The 22149-nt window shown below is 46.9% G+C and overlaps 1 protein-coding gene across 2 annotated transcripts in view; it reads left to right on the forward strand.

Annotated features, from left to right (window-relative positions):
- Nucleotides 1-22149, forward strand: part of DIP2B (DIP2 acetate--CoA ligase B (putative)) — a 768291-nt gene that overhangs the window by 740319 nt on the left and 5823 nt on the right. For both annotated transcript variants that reach the window (XM_085654541.1, XM_085654539.1), the window contains exons 36-37: nucleotides 12668-12842; nucleotides 19687-19810. In XM_085654541.1, coding sequence (XP_085510667.1) covers nucleotides 12668-12842; nucleotides 19687-19810 — 299 coding nt within the window. The remainder of the gene's footprint in view (nucleotides 1-12667; nucleotides 12843-19686; nucleotides 19811-22149) is intronic.

Consider the following 22149-nt stretch of genomic DNA (forward strand, 5'->3'; position numbering starts at 1 on the left):
ACTTTTCTAACTCTACTTTCAGGATTACTTTTCGAACTCCAGGAATGGATCCTAGATTCATTCCTGGGACAGTTCTTGGAAACAAGTGAGTAAAGTCGACTTAGTTACTGTTGTGATTTTTAGGCAATATTTTGCTATTTTAAAAGTTGACAGAAGAAATTTCATAGAAAAACAGTCAATGATTCCCTATGGGAGAAAATTCAAGTTACAGGTATGGTATGTTCTCGTTACTTTTGTAATCCAGTACTGGGCTCCCAGGCTCAGTACTGGGACCTCTATCTAAAACAGGTAAGCAATTATGTTTTCACAGTTGGTACGATTTTTTTTTTTTAAAGAAACCTTTATTTGACTTCAAAGAGTTACAGACATGGGCCTACAACCACTTGGGCCGGCCGCTAAATAGTACGAGAAGAGTTAGTTCATCGTTATACAGACATGTCAATCGAGCGATCCCGTTAGTCCGTCCGCACTCTAAGTGAAGGCTGCAGTTGTATTCGAATACCGATATCAAAACAGTTTCAATTTTTAATTTAAAACTTATAAACATTTCACAGGAACAAGGTAATAAGAATCATAAGTATCAGGACGTGCTCCCCGGGGTAGGAAAGTCCCCCTCATAGAGTAATCGTGAATGGTATGCGACAGAGGAGGGAGGGGGGGCCCCGGGAGTGGAGAAAAAGTCAAACTGTAACATACTCATGACATAGCAAAGTCGGAATGTTCAGCTAGGGGGACAAAGGAGCATCCAATACTATCGCAAGAGGAGGGGCGCAGATGTCTCCGCGGTAAGAATTCCACGGACCCCACACCTTAGACCATTTCCTGGGATTGCCTCTCGCCACATACACCGTCTTTTCTCTAAACATGCACCAGTCCATATTCTCCTTCCATACCGAGAGCGTGGGTGACCTCTGAGAACCCCATAACTGTGCGATGTCGCGTTTAGCCACCATATTCCCCAGAGTTACCCACTGCGTCTACGCCACATCATAATCATTTGGCGCCCACACGTTCAGCAGACACCTTCTAGCTTCCGGTAACAGAGCGACGTGGGTGACCTCTTCCATTACCGCATGCACCCGACTCCAAAAGCGAGCCACCTCAGGACATTCCCATATGACGTGAAGGAAAGTACCCAGCAAACCACAGCCACGCTTACACAGACCATCCACGGAGAGACCCATGCGCATCAGGCGGGGTCCAGTGATATACACTCTATGGAGTATCTTCAATTGTACGAGCCGAAGGCGAGCCGGAATTGCCACCACCCTCGGGGAGGCCACCGCCGATACCCAGTCCTCATCGTCTAATACCAAACCATCAGCTACCTAGACCTCCCTCAGGTGGGTCAACAGGTCCGCCCAGTCGTTGATAAGCTTTTTATAAATCAAGGAGATTGTGCTGTCAGGCACGTAGCCATCTAGCACCCTGTCCTCCAGTGGGGAATATTCCGGGATAGCAGTAGCATCAGGAAAAACCGAACACAACGCATGGCGGACCTGAGCATACCGGAAGTCCTCCCTATCGTTCAGCTTATATTCCGCTTTCAGCATGTCAAACGTTTTAAACTTCCCTTTCACCCAAAAGTCACTCACCTTACATATGCCAATCATATCCTCAAATCCTTTTGTTTTCAACAAACAGCCCAGCCTTTCTGAAGCATACAGCGGGGTCGCTCGAGTCAGGCGGTCCTTCCATCCATTCGCAGCGTGCCACACACGTACTGCTATCTTTGTTGGGCCTGTCAACTGCATACCAGGAGACTTCGAATAAAGTGCCCTATTGTAATCCCCACCAGGCAATAACATTTTATCCATCGCAAACGCCGGGTTCAGGGCCGGTCCGTACATCCCGTGATTCACCGCCGCCAGTTGGGACGCCCAATAATATCGCTTGATATCGGGGAGTGCAATACCCCCATCATACCAAGGGAGTGTCAATTTTCATGAGAGCGATTCGCGATCGCCCGTCCTAGAACAATTGCCTCTGCAAACTCTCCACCTCACGGAAATAGCGGGCCGGTATAACGTCAAGCGTGTTTTGTAGTGCATACAGGAATCGTGGTAGTGACATCATTTTAAACAACGCCGCACGTCCGAGCGGTGAAAGCGGAAGCCGTCGCCAAACCAAAACGCCGGCCTTTAGTCACTGAAGTGGGGGGAGCAAGTTCCTCTCATAACGGGCCACAGGGTCTAATGTTATGAAGACTCCCAAATATTTAAACCCCGATTGCGAAATCTGGATAGGGCAGCCACGCGGGAGGAGAGGAGCATCACCCGAGAGTACGTAGACGCATGACTTAGTCCAGTTAATGACCAAGCCGGAGTTACGACCAAATGAGTTTAGAACATCGACTAATACAAGTAAAGACTGCCGGGGAGATGTGAGGTACAGGAGAATGTCATCCGCGTAAAGAGAGATGCGGTCCTCAAATTCAGGCGTCCACTGAATGCCCCGCAATGAGGGCTCCCATCGGAGCCAGGCAGCCAAAGGCTCCAAAGCGAGAGCGAAGAGAAGAGGCGACAACGGACAACCCTGCCGCGTGCCTCTTCCAACACAAAGGGTGTCGACACTCTGCCATTCATTACCACCTGTGCCAATGGTTCCTCATACAACAACTTCACCCAACCGATAAACCCAGGGCCAAAACCAAATTTCGCGAGTGCCGCCCAAAGATACGGCCATTCTAGAATGTCAAACGCCATTGTCGCGTCCAGAGACGCCAAAATGGCCGGCTCACGTATATGCGCCGCTCTGGCGAGCACGCCATGGAGACGTCTCAGGTTCAGAGCCGTGTTACGGTGAGGTATGAAACCAGACTGATCCGGATGGATCAAGTAGCCAACGACCCTAATCAGACGATTAGCTAAAACCTTAGCTAGAATTTTGGGCTCCGCATTCAACAGTGAGATTGGTCGATAAGAGATACATCGATCCCGCGACTTCCCCTCCTTGTGAATCACGACTATTGTGGCAAGACGCTGATCATAGGGGATTGAGCCCACTTCTCGTGCTTCAAGGAACATTGCACGTAAATGAGGCGCCATCTTGTCCGGACGCAGTTTATACAGTTCGATGGGAAGGCCATTAGGACCCATGGCCTTGCCGGAAGCGACCGAGCGAATGGCCAAAGCAATCTCATCAGGCGCAACGTCGCGTCCAGCAGTATCCTATCCTCCTCTGACAAAGACGGCAACGCAATATCTCTCAGCGGTAGTTGAGAGTCATCCTCAGAGCGATCCGAGACTGGAGAATATACCTCGCGGAAATAATCCGCGAAACATTCAACAATTTCCACAGGGTCAGTCACACGCGCGCCATCCGCCCTCTCAATGACCGGTACCACTCGACTCGCTCTCTCTTTCTTGTCCAACCATGCAATCAACTTTCCAGCCTTATCCCCCACATCATATAAGTGCCCTTGTTGCTCTCTACTCATCACCTTGGCAGCATCAGTGACCAACGCTCTATAGTCCAGCTGCTTGAGACTGAGAACGTGCAACTTATCATTCGTAACACCCCGCTCCAGGTCCCCTTCCAACTCAGCTATTTCATTCTCAAGGCGAACCACCTCCTCAATCTTGCTTTTCTTGGTGTAGTAAATTAGGGAAAGGGCTTGCCCACGGATCACCGTTTTGAAGGCTTCCCACAACGAGACAGCAGACGATATGGACCCCACATTTTCATAAAAATAGTGTTCGAGAGACTTAACCAGTTCCGCCCGGATTTTAGGATTACGCAGGTACCAAGGGTTAATCGGCGCTACCCTTCCCTCAACCCCGGGGGCGACCTCCATATGCAACAGTAGCGGGGAGTGGTCAGAAATACCCCGGGCCAGGTGTCTTACTTCCCGAACCATCACGGCTTGGGCCGCCGGCATAAGGACATAATCAAGTCTCGATAGACTTCCATGAGCCCCTGAGTGGAAAGTGTATTGCGCCTGTCCCGGGTGCAGTAATCTCCAGCAGTCTATAAGTCCGAGGGTATCTATAAACCCACTCAGCCAGGTCTGCGCCCCAGGGAGATCCCTAGGAGGGTGACGATCCGCTCTACCGGAGACGACAGAATTAAAATCACCCCCCATCACCAGAACCCCCCCCGGGAGTCCCAGGACCATGCGCCCTAAATCAGCAAATGTTACAGTCTGCAGTCCTGGTGGGACATACACAGAAACCAGCAAGACATTTCTGCCCTCCCACCGTCCCACCAGTGCAGCATACCGCCCTCTGTCATCATGGATTATATCGTCCACCTCAACTGGGAGAGAGGCTCTAACCAAGATGCCCACCCCCCTCGAGCCAGAAGTGAAACCGGAGTGAACAGCGAGACGATATCCCCGCCTATTCATAGCATGGCAAGAGTTCCCAATTAGATGCGTTTCCTGCAAAAAGACAATGTCCGGCGAGAGCCGTTTCAAAAACTGCAGCACTACCCCACGTTTAATCCTGTCCCCCAGTCCATTCACATTCCATGAGAGTACTCTCAATCCCCTACCCCCCATCCCAACCTTGCGCACAACCCCCTCCCCCCAGAGAACACGACCCCAACCACCAGTCATATAGCGTTACGTTGCCTTGTAAAACATTCAAACATTCCCCAACCCCCCCCCCACCAACATTCCCATTACAACTCCCTGCACCCCTGCGTGAGCCCATGTAGCCCCCCAACTTGCAGTGTGCCTGTCGCCCTACCATTGACTAATCTACGAAAAGAAACCCCAGAGGAGGAAAGAGTCTCACTAAGCACCCCCGGGCATGTAAGAATAAGGCACTCAGTAGAAACAACGAACCAAAGTATTGAAGTGTCATTGCAATGTTCAGTCACCGGGAACCTTCTGCCCCGTCAAGCCCCTCCGTTCTCCTCAGTCTGTTCCTCTCGACTGCGTCGCTGGGGCAAGGTATCAAGCCAATCTCCAACCACCTCCGGCCGATCGAAGAAATGTGACCGGTCCTCGAACTCAACACGCAACCTGGCCGGAAAGAGCATCGCATATTTCAGCTCCATGTCCCTCAGGCGCCGCTTAACACCCATGAATCCCTGTCTCTGCTTTTGGACCGATTGGCGAGAGTCCGGGTAAAAACTGATATTAGTGTTCTCAAACTTCGTCGGCCCACTCACCCTCGAGGCCTGCAGGATAGCGTCCCTGTCCCTGAAATTGAAAATTCTGGCAATAATAGGCCGTGGGGGAGCGCCCGCTTTCGGCTTACCACCTGGAACTCTATGAGCCCGCTCGACCGCAAAAAATTTACTCAGCCCTTTGGGTACAAGATGGTTGATCACGAGGTCTTCCACGAAGAGGTCGGCCGCAGGAGCCTCCGATTTCTCCGGTACCCCTATTATGCGCACATTATTCCGCCGAGCCCTACTTTCAAAGTCCTCCAGCCGACGGACAAATAAATCATTGGATGTCCGCTGATTACGGACCTCAGTTTGCAGGTCGGACACGTCTGTTGTCAGGCTCGACGTTTTCAGATCCAAGGATTTGACCTTTTCATTCGTTTTGGAAAGGTCCGCTCTGATGAGATTAACGTCGATCAATACCGTGCCCAATTTATGGGCCAAGGTGTCGAATTGCTGACTAACCGCAGCTTTCATCTCGTCGATGGCACCCATGACATCATGCAACGTTAATTCTGTGGACGATCCCGGGCCCTCCTTGGATCTCTCAGGTGACTTATGCAATCCACTAGGGGATCCTTTTGACTGAGGATAGCGGTCCATGTTATTTGCTTGGGTATAGCCTCCCCGCCTAGTCGTCTTGGATTTATGTTTATCTCCGTCCGATCTAGTTGCCATTGTCTGAGGGCCACCAAGGTTGTCGTCCACCAACACGGTTAGTAATCTCTGGACAGTCAATCTGATAAGCCTCGGCGATCACGAAGTGTAGGCCAGGCTAGTGTCCAACATCCAGTCAGGATACCCGATCTTCCCACCATCGACGTGTCGTTGACAAGCCAGGGTCGCTCAACCAGTTTCAGCGAAGAGACCCGAAAGTGAAAGTGCGGGGTACCCACCAGCCCAGATCCTGCATGCCGTTGTTGTTCACTTTCTGCCCGGGCACCACGCCAATTCGAATCCCGGGCAAGGCCAGGAGTAGGCCGCCAACTTGAAGCCAATGCTATCCCGGTTCCTGAAGTCCGATTTAAATTTGGACAACGGGGTTCACCTCCGCTTATGTTCGCCTGTAGAAGCCCGTCGATAGAATCAGGATTTATTCAGGATAGACGTGAGAGGTTGCGGAGGCCCTCGGGAGCCCTGTGCCTACGCGGCCATCTTGGTTGCGCGCTAGGCTCCTCCGTTGGTACGATTTTTAAAGAATATTTGTAGTTTGCAAAAATCGACACTTCGAAGAAATGTCACAGAAAAACAGTCAATGATTTCCTATGTAAGAAAATTGGGTTAATGGTAAGTACGGTTGTGAGTACTTTTCAGGGTCAGTGCTGGGCACCAAGATCCAGCACTGGGATCTCTCCTAATAGCAGGTGAGTATTTTCGTTTTAGTTACTCGGTTGAGTTTAGGTGAATATTTTAAGTTTTGGAAACTCCACACTTAGAAGAAATTTCAGAAGAAACCAGTCAATGTTACCCTATGGAGGAAAATTGGGTTATCGGCTTTTGGGTAAGTACTCGACTGGCAGAGTTAAGGTTCTGGGCACAGACTCAGGGGTCTCCCAGGGTCAGGTAAGTACAGTTGTTACACCCTCACGTGGCACAGGGGCAGCCGGGTGCAGAGTGAGTTAGGCCCAATGTTACCCTATGGGAGGCAGGGGGGCCTTGGTTGGTGGCTGCTGTGGGAGCTGGGCTCCTGGTCACTTGCTCAGGGCAAATGGGGAAGTAGATAGGTGCAAAGGTTACACTGCCAGGGCCACTCGGGCGGCTGGGTGCAGGGTGCTTTTGAGCCTTCGGGCGCTCAATGGATTTCAATGGGAAAGCTCATGGATGAACAAAGGCTGCAAGCTCGGGGACGAAGATTCTTCAGGTGCCACCACCACTTCGAGAGGTAAGTTGGTACCCTGGAGTTGGGCACAGGGGGCCGCCGGGTGCAGGGGTGCCTTTTGGTGTCGGGAAATCTTACCCTCTGTTGATCGCGGTTGGGGGGGGTACCTGGTTCTGAGACTGCAGGCGTCGTCAGGAGCGTCGAGGTGAGTCCTTGGGTGCCGGATTCGGGGTCACAGTCGCCGGAGGGACGTCGTCGGGGTCTTTGTTCACTCCGGCACAGGCCAGGCTTGGCGGGTGCAGAGTGTGCAGGGTTTGCTGTTCCAGGCTGATGCCAGGGTTAAAAACTGGTTTTGAGCAGAGCCACTGCTCATGGGAGTCCCAGGTGCTCAGAGTCACAAGGTAGCCAGGTCCTCCGGGGTTTGTGAAGTTGCTGGCCACAAGAGGTGCCGGGATGTAGCAGGAGCAGGTTCAAGGATCGACAGGCCGGTAGGGCTGGGGTCAAGGCAGTTGGTGTCTTCCTCTTCTTAGCAGCTGCACGGCAGATCTTCTTTCTTCTTGGTCTTCTTTGCTTTTTCGGAATCTGGAATCTAAGGAAGGAAGGTTCAGGGTGCCCCTAAATACTAGATTTAGGGGCGTTACAGGTAGGTGAAGGGCAGAGACCAATGGTCCCTGCCCTGGGGTGGGTACACCCCCTATCCTGTCCCTCTCCTGTCGGAGGGGGGCAGTAGCCTAGTCCGGATTGGGTAGGGCCTCCCATCTTCAAGATGGCGAGCGCCCGGAGATGTGCTTCACCTCGCCTCCCCCACCTGAGGGGTGGGGTTGGCAGGCTGGCATATCCCCTGTCCTTATTTGGGGTTTCCGGACAGTCTTCCCGCCAGAGTGGGGGTTAGAACCGGTGGGGGCCAGTTTGCTGGGTACAGCAGGTGGCCTGGGGAAGCTCACAGAGGCGGCATGCCTTTGAAGTTTCCCCCTGTCCATCCTGGGGGAGGAGACCTAGCACCTCGCCCAGGATGTGCATTGTTGCAGGCCCAGGAGAGCGGGGGCTCTCCTACCCATGGGTCCAGCAACATGTCTGCTGTGTGGCAGCCTAAGCAGCCTCCCAGACTAGACGTGGATTGTAGGTTAGGTTTCAGGGGGCATCTCTAAGATGCTCTCTGTAGTGCTTTGTACATTAAGTCCCACACTGGCATCAGTGCGGGTTTAATGTGCTGAGAAGTTTGATACCAAACTTCTCAGTCTTCAGTGTTGCCATTATGGTGCTGTGGAGTTCGTGTTTGACGAGCTCTCAGCACCATGTACTCTTAAATGGCAGCACTGTGCCCAGGAATGGACCTGGGTACTGTAGGGGCACAGGGCTCATGCTCCTGTGCCCACAACACTGGCATAGGGGTGGCTGAAGTATGCCAAGGCAGTGTAGGTTGTGGGCATGGCACACAGGAATGTGTGCCATGTCGACTCTTTGTTTCGTCTTGCACCCAGACACTGAGCCTGCAAGGGCAGTGTGTTTGTGTTAGGGTACAGGGCCTCTAAGGATGGCACAATAAGTGCTGCAGCCCTTAGAGGCCTTCCCTGGTCACAAGGCCCTGGGTACCTAGGGTACCATTTACCAGGGGCTGACATGTGGCCAGGGTTTGCCAATTTGGGTTTGAGGTTTTTAGGGAAGGAACATAGGACCTGGGCACCTGATTGGCAGGAGTCCAGGGCACACTCAGTTAACGTACATTGAGCAATTCAGCAAAAAGTGGGGGCATACCATGCAAGAAAGATGGCACTTACTCACACAGATCATGCAAAAATCCTACTTGTTACCTCCACATACTTTGAAGAGAAACTGCTTTATAGTCCATGCAGAGCATATGTATCTACAGCCTCATATGTTGCAATCGAAAAATGTTACCTCGTAACTATCTTGCTTGTAGCGTTTGGCGCTGTAGATTGACATGCACCCATCTTCTCCCTCCAGAAGGTAGCAATAGTCACAAATGTTTTTACTCTTATCTTACCTTTTTCAAAATAGACAAACTGCACTACACTACTCTACACTGCACACCTGCAAACAGGTAAAGCATTTTAGGTGGAGCCATTGTCCCGATGCATTGTGGACCAAGAGAGGAGTCCCAAGTCTTGTAATTCGGTACTTCTTAAAAAAAAAAAAAAGAAAAAATGTTGCAAACATTCCGGCCCAACACTAGATGGCAGGAGTATGCAAAGCATTTGAATCTACAACACTGCATGCTAAAAAACAGGTAGTTACAGCATAACATGTTTAATATATAATGTATACCTTCATCTATATGTATTATTTCTGATGGATACATCTGTCAGCGTATTACTCACCTAATGTTTCTAGCCAGCAGACAGTCTAGAAAATTTTGCAGTGGTCGCAGTAAAGGGTCACTTGTAGGCAATTTATAGCATTTTATGTTTGCCTTACCAACCCACTCTATAATCCACCGGTAGTGAGTACTTTTTCAAAGGGCCTGCTGTATATGTTCCCTCCAAGACCATTCGTCAGGCCTCAGTGAGACCTAAATCTAGTTCTGATATTCCTTCTGGGCATGCCATTTAAGCGTATGTACAGTTGCTTGCTACAGCTTTTGGTTATCAGTACAATCTCTTCTTTTAGCTGTTACTTTTGCATGCGAGTGAACTGCAGGCGCTGTTGGTACAGCCTTCCTACAGCAATTTCTTCAGCTACAAATTGGTTCTCAGGACTTTGGATTTGTTCCTGGCAATGTTGGTATCAGCCTTCCATTTCTGTCTATTGATTATCCGGCTTTCCTTCTTTGCTCCACCACACCCCTCAAAAGAGGAGACACTTCATCATCTTGACCCTAAAAGCGGTGGTGCGAAAGGGGACTCTGGAGGTGGATAGTCCTGCATTAATATCTGCTACACATGGGCTAAGAATGAACCCCCAGAATGCCTGAATGTGTATTCCACCAGTGTCTATAATGGCATTGGCAAAGGGCTTGCCGATTCCAGATACCTGCCTGGCTGCGATGTGAACGTTTGTTCATGTGTTCACAGAACACTCCTACCTTTATAGCCAGGTCTTGTAGGAGGGCTATTTTGCCCAATCAGTCCTACAAGACTCTTCACCTTTAGGAGGTACACTTGTGCTAGAGGAATCTACGGATAGGAGTATCCATGAGTTGCTGAACTTTCGGTAACATTCTTTCTGGTGTATGATCCATCTAACAGCTCCTTCCTCTGAGATCTCTAAAATGGAATCCTGAACACCATAATAAGGTCCCAAGTAAAATTTTGGTACTCAGTCACCTGTCCTTCGATTCAAGTGCTCCACTTCTTATGGTGCAGAAGGAGAAAGACTAATTAACTGATGTCTTCTCTGGCTCATTATTATAAATACTCTGTGCATTGTGAAATTAAATCATGTAACTCAAACGCCAAATGGACAGTTGTGTTGGTGCTCCCTTGATTTTGTATGTTCTTTATTGATAAATGCCAATAAATAAATAAAAAGAAACTGATGTCAGTGCACAGTTGATACTTATATTCGACTCCACTCTATAACTTTCGGGGCAGTTTGATGTCACCAAGGAGCCATATGGTGCCACCTGCAGGACTAAGAAGAGCATGGCTGAAAAATATCTCCATGTCCAGTCTGGTGCTTGGGAATATTCTAAATGTGATGTATTTGCAGTTAGTGTCCACCAGACAGAGCATTACCAAAGGTAAGTAACTTCCAGCGCTTGTCTTATTAAAGAATGTTATTTCATATCCCTCTTCACCCTTAGTAGCTACTTAAATGTCGCCTGCCATTGACATCATCCTCAGATAGGATGATTTCTAATAACACAAGTTTAATTTAACACTACAAAATACTCAAAATTGACTTTCATGCAACCACCTCAAACTTAAAACTCTCTAAACTGTATTCCTCCTAATCGCCCCACCCAATCAGGCACCCATTGTTAATGAATGGATGAAGCAAATAACAGCATTCAGTTGCTTACATCAAGTTATTGATTCAGCAAGATCACTGGGAATAACTCTCGACAAAAACCTTAATATGCACATTAGTGCTGCCACAAAAGGAGCAAACCTCCAAATAAACATCTTAAGGAGATTAAAACCCTTCCTCCCCCGCAATTACTTCAAAGCTGCCGTCTCCAAGCAATCGTGATTCCCAGGTGGGACTATGGAAATGCCACACTCTGTGGCTTGCCTGGATCCAAAACAATCCCCCTTAAAGGCTTCCCTTAATGCTGCCGTAAGGCACATTACAGGATCAAAGAGAAATAATTGCATATTGGAAATCCGTCAATTGGCTCTCCTACAAAGCAAGAAATCAACTGAAAATTGCATGCATGACCCACAAAGCTCTACACTTCAATGCCCCTTACTACCTCGCTCAGAAGCTTGACCCTTCGGGAGACTCCAGAACAGTCGCGGCCGGCATGGCTTACGGGTGGGGCAGCTGGTGCAGGGTCACGCGGGGAGGGGGCGGCAGGCGATTGGTTGCAAGAGAACCGGGGTCGTGCGGAAGGGGGGAGGGGGGTTAATTATAAAACTTACCTTTCCCGGGTCTTCTCGGTCTGCGCCTGCCTCCAGCAGGAACAGGAAGCAGGCAGCCTCCCTCCCTTACGCAAATCACAACTCTGCAATGGCTGTATTGTTATTGGTCGGGACGGCGCCCAGCCAGGCGCCTATGGGGAGGCCATTTTCTCTATGTAGGCTGCATGCAGAAAAGGCAGAGTGCGCATGACTGGTTTGGTCGGCCCCAGATGGCCGACCAAACAGTCAGCGCCCTCAGCAGTGGACAAGAGTTTCCCCATCCCCCCCCCCCTGCCTTAGAGCAGACTTGCCCGCCCCCAACCAAACCCTTCTGCTTTCTCGCAGTGTGAGAAGCAGAAGCATAAAATGGTAGTTTTACCATTTTATTTTTCTGCTTCTCGCACTGAGAGAAAGCAGTGGGGTGACGCTTCTCCACCCTAGTGGAGGAGACGCCCCTGCACCAGACCCTCTATAATCTCCAGCACTGTATTGCTTAAACCACAGAGATTCACCAAAGAGAAAAGCTACAGCAGAGACTTCTAAGGCATCGCCCCAAGAATTTGGAACTCCTTCCCCCCTGAAATAAGACTGAACCCCTCAGCTACATTCTTGAAAAAAGAAGTTAAACTACTAGTTAGGAACAAATTTCTGCCCTAGACCCTAAAAACTCCTAGCATATTATGACTCGTTAACTATACTCAGGATAACTGCTATCTGGTCCATGTTACCTGTTTCTACATTTTGTTGATGCTGCTCCTATCTGAGGTGTAGCATGATCCTGCTTGGTTCTAGATTATGACATCATGATTATTGCTCAATTGTTATGTTATTGCCTTTCCTGAACTATCTGTATTAACATTTGAGGTGTTGCCTTAACCTGTACTGTGTTGGTTTTTGTAATTATTATTATTACTTGCTTGTCATGTTATTGTCTTTTTGACCTATCTGTCTTAACATTGAAGGGTCACCACCCTCATCTTTTTTTGTTTTTCTGTTTTGCCTTGTCATGTTCTTGTGTGTGGCACTATGGGCTCTATACGTCTCTATTCCCTATTATTTGTAAAGCACTCTGATACCCGCGAGGATCATGTTCACACTATATAAAACATTTCAAATAAATAAATATATCATGCCTGAAAGTTTCTTACTGGTTCATTGATTAACACCCTCAGCTTGAGAGTAAATCCTCTGTTTGTGATGCCTGCAGATTTGGGTGAACAGTCCTCACACCTCCAGCGGTTATTACACCATCTACGACAATGAAAGTCTTCAAGCTGATCATTTCAACACCAAACTGAGCTTTGGGGACACACAGACACTTTGGGCAAGAACAGGATACCTTGGTTTTGTTCGGCGCACTGAGCTTACAGATGCCAGTGGAGGTAAGAACTGAAATGTGAAAGTCAGGAAGAAGCAGCTGTAATTAATTTGCAACATCATAACATTGTGTAAAACATGGTTTCTCCCACTCAAGTTAGGATTTCTGAAATGGGCATTAGAAAACGATAAGGATAAAATAAATGAATAAGTACACTATAAAAAAAAGGAAACATGTCATTTGCTCTGGGAATTCCAACATTTCTTGATGGTGAATGAAAAATTATTAAAACATAGCGGGAATGTTGGAAAAGACCAAGCATGCTCCAAAGTATTATCCTCTGGTCCAATAATTCAAATTCTTTGGATGTCCGTGCACACATCTTGAAATTACCTCCCCATAGAAACGTGAGCCAGAGATGAGGGTGCCTAATTGGAAGATGTGCTGTTAATGGTGAATAACACCAGTAAAATCCACCTTCCTAATCTCACTTAACTAAGAAAAAACAAACACTGTTTGCTTCATGTTCTTATTGTTGAACATGGATGTTGGCAACCTAGTTAGTAAAAACAACAAATGATGGATGGAATGCTGAACAAATCAAACATTCACCCCCAGTCACAGATCTGCGTTTAATCCATAGTTTATTTGCTCACCACGCCACCCCAGTTAGGTCCAAGCCATAAGCACATCAGCCTTGGCCTTCCTCCTCTTGGGACCAGTCCAGCCCAAACTGCCAGGCCAGGTCCTCCCTGGACCGGACACCACCATCCTGGGACCGGTTTCAGGGTATCACCCCTCATCAGCCAGGCTAGCTAGAATCCAGTAGCACAGGGAGCACGGCACCCACGTCTGGGCATACCCTACCCATTTAGGGTGACAAAAGCAAAAAGAACAAAAGATGAACGGAATGCTGAACAAATCAAACATTCATCCCCAGCCACAGATTTGGGTATAATCAATCGTAACTAGTGTCAGCATTCTGCTAGACTAAGAGAATTTCAGCATTTTATACAAGGTGCTGATTTTTTTAAATGTGGTGTTCAAGAGCATCCGTAATTTGTGGATTGGTAAACATTGTTTTACTCAAATGGGCAGTTTCAACCCTTTCTCCCTTTCCTCAAAAGTAGTGAACTCCAAACTGAAAATTCTTAGTAAGAGCTTTGGCCTTTACAGTCAAGACGACACTTCACCTGCCAGTTTTGCTTTGAGAACAGTTTAGCAGTGAACAGTTCCAATTAAATTCTTAATTTGGTCTCTCTTTCCCTATATTTCAAGTTTTTTTTTTTTAAAGGTTTGCTGGACAATCCTGTTTTTCTGATAGATACTTCTAACCTCAGATTCCTCTCCTTGTAAATACCCATCAGGTACCACATTGGATCCAGAGAATATTCTCAGCAATTGCTTTGCGCGCTGGTAGGTAGTCATGCAGTTTCACGTCAACTCAGTCAAGCCCCAGAAATGACACTGAAGCCACATATAGCCACTTCCCCTGCGTCCTGATGTCAGTTTCTTTCTGTGCCTTTGGTCACAGATCAGGAGCTAGCTCCCTCATTTATCTGTCTCCTGACAGGAATATTTCTAAACTTTTTATTAAATGTGCAAATGATATGTCTCCGCTCAAAACTACAGGATTTAAGCACTGTGACAAACAGATGTATGTGACAGATCCTCATCAGATCCTAATCTAGTTTGTCTCTACGACCTGAGTTCATCACACAACTCCAAGTGGTGAGAGGACTGCTACTGGATTAACCTGAAAACAATTTGGTACTGTGAGGCCAACCTCTACGTACCAAACCCAGTCGGAAGGGGTGCAACGGCTGGTCTCGCTCAACGATACAGATGTGCTCTCGAGGCCCATCTCAAGAACAATGGTGGCTCCTCCGCTAAGGTGGAGGAGCGTTGCCCCACTCACTGCTTTGCAGCAGTGAAAGAAAGGAAAAATAAAATGATAATAACTTTATCATTTTATTTGTTCTTGCTGCACCTGCATGGGAGCGGGGCTGCTCTGCTCACAGGGTAGGGGAGGAGTGGTGGGCACACTGAAGTGTGCATGACGCTTTGGCTGCCCATCTCGGGCCGCCCAAACAGTCATGCTCACTTAGCATGTTTTCCCCCAGGCTGCATTACAGCATGGGGGAGAACTTGTCCAGACACCCAGTCCCTGCCTGAACTACGGCGCTCAGACCAATCACAACGCTGCATTGCAGCGTTTTGATTGGCTCAGGAGATCCTTGCTGCTTCCTGTTCAGCGGACGCTGAGGAGAGACGATGTGGGACAGAGCAGAGAGGAGGTAGGTGTCTTTTTCTTTTTTTACACCCCCTTACCCCTGTGCCCGCCACCCCAGATCCATGCCGGCCGCCACTGCTCAAATAGTCATCTTTTGATTCTAAGTCTTCTTGCAAATTTAAATCCAATAAAAAACATAGAAAGTTTAAACAGGGCTTCCCTTCATCTTGCCATCCTCGTCAGGACAAATCATTTGGACCCTGCTCATCCTGAGCTCATCCCGATCCAGCCTGAATTTCCAGGTGCATCGGTGACTCTACAGCAGGTCAAAGCCATTATAGAGAACATGCACATATATGGCACACTTCCAGCTCCCTCTGGTGCACATTTGGGCCCCAGGGATCCGAGGAGGTCACCAGTTGGATCAGCATTGTTGAATGTGTCCCCAGCGTGGTGTGCATCTCTTGACCATGCTGTGAGCCCCCTCACCCCAACTTTAAACCAGGTGGCAGGATCTTTTCCGGTGTCCTGCAGGTCAACGCCGGCACTGAAGTTGGGTCTGAAGCAAATCCACCACAACCTCTGGTGAAGCCACAAGCAACTCATCTTCAGCAGATTCAAACCCTATTGTATGTCGACACCTCGCTACCTTTGCCTAAACAAATGCCTTTGGTTACAGACTCTGAGCACCATGATGAAGGGAATGTTGGAAATGATAAATCTCAATGTTATGCAGCTGAGAATTTATTTCTGGACCTTCGGGAGGCCAGTGGTCTCGATATTTCTCCTAACACTGGACTACACATCCCACCTGGCCCCTCCACAGAGGAATCTGCCTCCTTTGCAGTGGTCATCAGAACGGCGGTGGAAGTTCTGGATCTCCAACTCCTGCAGTTGAGGTCTAAATGAATGTCCTAATAGAGGTCATACTTATTCAGAACTGTTTCTCTCTTTCAAACAGGCACATGCAGTTACCCTAATGGGTGCGTGGGTTAAACCTGGATCTTGCCAGCCAGTCAATAGATTGGTCTTCAGACGACACAGGGCTGCTCCTCTAACATCCTTCACCAACTTGTAGTTCAGGCTTCAGAAGCCTGAATCAAAATTCATTTGCAGCTACACCACTTGTAGGAAATCCAAGTGCATGTAAGCATTTGGGAAGTGAATGTTTTCCCCTTCCAGTCTCGCTATATGCTCTGTAAATGCCCTTTGCCTCCTGGGGCGTAATTCGCATGCTTTCTGGGAGTGGTAGTCGAGATCTTGCCCACAGTTCATGAGGGATTTTTGCTCATTTGGTGCAGATCATTCAAGATGGACAAGAGGCTGCAAAGTAAATTATCAATTTTGAGCTGGACACCATATACTATTCAGGCAGAGCAGTCGGGAACAACATGGTGCTTCAGCGTCACGTGTGGATAAGCTCAATGGCATTTGATAGAAATATTCTCTTCGGAGACAAAACAGACTAGGCCCTCGAGCACTTTTAAAGAGCACAAAGCCCCAGCGTGTTCCCTCAGGCTTTCAGCGGCAGTGTGGTGGTATCCACAGCAATTTCACCCTCTTTAGGGCTTTGGAAGGGACTTCCAACAGTGAAAACATAAAGTTTGCCCCCTCAACAGCAGAAACCAGCGTCAAACCAGCGTCTTTCGAGGTCCGGGAACCAGGCAACAATATCTAGGCTCTCCGGGGCAACATACTACCCCAACCCCGCCTCCTGTAGTGCTTTAAAACCTCTTTAGCTTGCCATCAGTGGCACATGACTGTCCCATTTGTGGTAGGATTAGGTTTTACCTCCATGGTTAGCACATCATTACATTAGACAGATGGGTGCTGCAAATTGTTCAGGATGGATACACTGCACCTTAGCTGTCCACTCAGCCACACATGCCACCTACATCACAGTGATTTCTGGTGGACCACTTGTCCATCCTACAGAGGACGTTAGGGCTCTCTTGGACAAGTGGGCATCAAGTGGTTTCCAGACTCAGAAATAGGGACTTGATGCTACTCCCCTTTATTTCCTGATGCCAAAAAAGGGACAGAGAACTTTGTCCTATTTTAGATCTACACCCTCTGATTTTTTTGCTAACAAATACTGGTTCAAGGTGCTCACTCTGATCCAAGTCCTATAAGCCCTGGATCCAGGTGACCACATTTGCAGAACCCTATTTTCACATCTCTGTCCTGCAGTCCCACAGGAGTTAGCTGCAGTTCCAGATGAGGATTTTCAGTTTTTTGTGCTGCTCTTTGGGCTAACCAGCATCTCTTGGGTGTTCATAAAAGTGCTGGTGAGGCTCACCTTCAAAGGTTGGAAATACCAGTCTTTGCATACCACAACGAGTGGTTGCTTCCTCACATCTTTGAGGTTTACGATTGATATGCCGAAGTTACACCTCCTTTGCAGAGGCTCTCATTCATCAGAGACCATTCTGAATACCATGCAATTTAGAACAGTCCCTCCACCTCAGTGAGTTAGGACATTTTAATGCAGAGAACTGCCCACTTTGCCTTTCTTTGCCCTTGTGAACCCAACAAAGAGGTGATCATTCACCTGATGGTCCTTGGTGCGATCGATGTGAAAGCTCAAGGCTCCTTTGGGGTCCCATGATGGACGGAGTCCTTTCCCAGTCCAAAGCACCAGTTTGTCTGGAAACAAGGTATTGCGCGGTTGCTAAATGGACAGCCCTCGAAACTAACTCAAGTGATTAGTTGGTGTTATTGCTCTGAGAAAAACTGATTTTTGAGCCAAAAGGCACAGAGAACAAGCATGCATCGTTTCAAATAGAGCACACATCAAAAATGTGAGAATTAACTTGAGGTCCTACAGGGATATCACATGAGGTATGTGTGGAAGCATGTGGGACAACCCCTTTAAAAATGCATCACGGATAACTTATATGAGGGCTGATATGGTTAACTTAAAAAAACTGATAGGGCAGACAACCTTTAACACTCCTCACTAAGTTCTTGTAGAGCTTGAGAAAGAACTAACCACCAACTTAGTTTGTAGGGGCTGTATCCGTTGAGAGTTTCACCCGGCAAAGAATTTCTCCCAAAGTCCAGCATAGATGGTTGTGGTGGATGTTTCCCCTGGTTGCCTAGATTAGATTACCTGTCTCTGGAGGGAGTTCAAAGTCTTCCGACTGTCACTGCCCAATATTGTCTATTTTATATATTTTATTTTATATATTTAAAATATTCAATGTGTATAGTTCTCTGCATCAAAATCTCAAGGTGATAGTTCTCTGCATCAAAATTTTCTATGCACTGACAAAGATGCAGGCCCAGAAGGCTTGAGAACTCATTCCATCAGGGCTTAGGCTGCTACCACTATATTGGCACGCAGAGTGACTGTCTTGGACTTATGTAAAGTTTCAACTTGAGCATTAGTTCACAAGTTCACAAAGCACTACTGCCTTGACAGCCAGATCCGGTGATAGAGGCACTTTGCCCGGTCGTTCCTTTTGGACTTTTTGGTTTGAGCTTTTCCACTGGCCCACTTTCTTGGGCAGTACTGTCTTGTACCCATGCACAAGGTGAGGAATCTGCAGTTAGAAGTATCCATCAGAAGAACAAATTACTTACCTTTGGTAATGCTCTTTCTGGCGGATACTCTGTCTAACCACAGATTACTGACTGATCCTCCTACCTTCTCGTTCTGTGGAATGAACTCTCCTCCGTCCTTAAAAAGGTCCCAATAGAGTGATCTGCACGCGGTCAAACCTGATTCATTAAGGGCTCGGCCTCCAGCGGTGTTGGACATAATTCAGAAAGAAACTGATGTCAGCACACAGGGGGTGGCGGCTATATGGTGCTTCACTGTTATTTCCTGGGAGCAGCAGTCTCGGCATTGAGCTGCATAACACCAACTACCTGCGAACAAGTGAATTGATGAGAAAAATCTCAATCTAATCTGGTGCCTGGAGGGTATTCATAAGTACAGGAATCTGCAGTTAGATAGATTAAAATAGATAAATAGATTAAGTAACTTGTTCTGTGTTGCTACTCAATGCAATGTGAACTGTACTTGCGAGAGGTTTTGATGCTGATGGCACTTTCAGATGTTATCTCGCTGAGCTATTTATTTGCTCGAGTTTCAGTTTAGTTTCAGGTTATGCACACATAGCTTATATTTATGCAATGCCAATACACATAATACATATTTTAGTTATATATTGCTGGTATTAAGTAGTATTGTGTTTGGCCTGGAGTTTTAACCTTTTTAGGATTAAGTCAACTGAAAGGTTCTGAGGAAAGGCACTTTTTTAATGTGTTCGTTTGCAGGAATCCTGTTTTCATTTGAATAAGATTTTGGATTCTGGTGTCTAAAAGCACGCACCACCATACATAGGGCTACATACTCCTTCACCCCACTTAGCTAGGCATGAACACATAGTGCAGATATCTTGAAAGTTTAAGGGTGATTTTAAATCGGACAAGCTTCAGGCACCTTTCACGAAGAGCATGAATATGCTATTCAATGTTTAGTAGTCATAGTAGTATTTTGTCTTCCCCCTAAATAACCATTAATACATGTGTCCCTCTAATCTGCAGTTTGTGTTTTTTCTCAAAATGTGTTGTACCTTGAGCTAGGTTGGTGCACTGACAGTTTGTATCCAAATTGAACTTTAGTTCCTGTTAACATGGAAATCCCTAAAATTTTGTTTCTCTGCAGAACGGCATGATGCACTGTACGTAGTAGGTGCTCTAGATGAAACACTGGAGTTAAGAGGACTTCGCTACCACCCAATCGACATTGAAACATCTGTATCTCGGACACACAGGAGCATTGCAGAGTGGTAAGGACCTAAGTTAATTAAACAGGCAGGAGGAATGTTTTGCACCTTTGTGCAACAGCTTCATGTGATTGGTCCAGCTTCTTTCAGAATGTGGAATTTCCTAGTTGGACACCTCACATGATCTTGGTTTCTACACAAACACTTTCTCACTTGGTAGCAGGATCACACTTTCTTACCTTCCTCTAAGACCGCCTCTATAGTGCAGTTTTCTAACTTTACCTCCTCTAGAGTAACTCTTCTTTATCTACAGTAATTTAGTAAAGACGACTCCGTTCTTTCAACCTACTTTACTACTACTAGTCCTTTAGGGCATTTATGAGGTTGGGCAAAAAGTCTTTGAAAAACAGTTCTTAAATTTGGCAAAGTGTTTTCTTAAAAGAAGTGGATGAAAATCTTTGAATAGTTGGTTTAGCATGAGAAAAATCTCAAAATAAAAACTGCCATTTGCATGTAATTTTTCCTTCACATAAAATAGTGAAAAGTCCACAAACTAATCAAGTTAATTAACTTGTGAATTTTGTTGGTGTATTTTAAACCCTACCTGAGGTCCGTTATCACAAAGATCATTAGCTTCCTATCTTGTAACCCCTTTGCTGCCTTCGCTGATCTGACTGGTGTGTAAAAAATATTAATAATAATAAATAAAAGTCCTCGAGACAGAGCAGTCACAGCGATATGCCAGGTGGCGGATAGTTTTGTGATTGCCATTTGAAAGTGCCTGAGATTGTCAGACTTTTAACATACAGAGGCTGATTGCCAGGCCATGTTTTCTAAATGTATTACAAAGCAAAACATTTGTTGATAGTAAGATTGTGTCCAGCTGAAGAAATGCATAGTGTATGGCAGTTCTATTGTCCCTTTATAAGTTAAATTGCTACAAATGTTTCTCAGCAGGCGACTAAACATGATACAGGTTTTCAGTTGCTTTACGACTGTGATTGCAGCATGAGAGAGGAAAGTACATACCAAGGGAATGGGCATTTTGATAAACGATAATGTCGAGTCCTATTATTACAGACTTTGGGCCTCTTTACAAGGCCATCTTCCCGTTATCTCCCCTGACAACTTGGATTACAAGTGCTACTTTGAGGGTCCCCTTAGCAATGGGATTATCGAGGACGTACTTGTCAGATACACTATGGTGGCTTAATTGAGTGGAATTTAGGAAAATATGATTCCTAAAAGTATGCAGCACTACAGTCAGTAAAGGACTGTGCTGGCTTCATCCATCATTATTCTCGGTGTTCCTGCTGTCATATTAAAATACATGATACTGTATTGGGAGATTTTTAAGCGTCTCATGGTTGGCCCTTATCCAAAATAATGGGTATTACTACTGGCCAATTTAATGGTACTCCGTTTATCCACAGAGGAAAGATACATATCTTAGCTGGCCCTTTCGGGATTAGAATTTATGACTTCTAGGTCTCACCAGATGTTGGTGCAAGGTCTTAAATCATTTGCCCATCATGTCAACGCTTAGTAGCATTCAACCGAACAGGTCCGTTCCTATGATGTAATGATGATGGCCCTGCTAGCACATACTATAAACTGCATTTCCTCTCTGTGCCCACATACCTGGGGTGCTCATAAACCAACTGAGTGATTTTCATTATTTTCGACTCTGATAAAATGTAGAATCCACCCTGTTGGTATCGAAACTGGAGGCATGCTTGTACTGTAGTACTATATTTGTATTTTGTATGTCCCAGTGAAAGGTATTTTAACCAGAAAATGCACTCTTCCTGGACAAGCAAACATCTTGGCAATATTCTCTGTACCAACAGGTAAAGCTGACTGGTTTGAAAAAGTTCCATCAAAAAGAGGACACTGTTCCAGGGCAGGGTCCAGAAGGTAACCCATGTGCCTTGTAAAAAGAAAAAAGAAAAAAGAATCAAAAAAAGACGTCCTAAGTAGGATAGGCCTATAAGGCAGGGGAAAGAGCATGTTTTGCCTCTTGTTGCCCTCACACACCCCGAAAGATGTCATGCTTCATCATCGGGCATGTGCTCCTCATTGGGCCGGCGCTGCAATTCCCAAATGGTGCTCCTGCTACCTAGGGCCTGAGGTACTACAGGAGATCCCTAAGGGCAGCAGCAGCACAAATTGCGCACCCTAAGAGACCCCTCACCAAGCACATGCAGGGCTTCTAGCACAGGCTGCGTGTCTTAGTGCAAACAAAAGTGAAAACCCAACATTTCACACATCCCTGTGTGCTATGTCCACTAACACTGCATGTAATATCTGTAAGTCACTCCTACAGCAGTCCTGACAGCTCTAAGGCAGGGTGCTTAATATTGCATGCAAGGGCCTACCTGCATGAGCAGATATTCCCCAGT

This window comes from Triturus cristatus, chromosome 4_1, assembly GCF_964204655.1.
Source record: "Triturus cristatus chromosome 4_1, aTriCri1.1, whole genome shotgun sequence".
Lineage (NCBI taxonomy): Eukaryota > Metazoa > Chordata > Amphibia > Caudata > Salamandridae > Triturus > Triturus cristatus.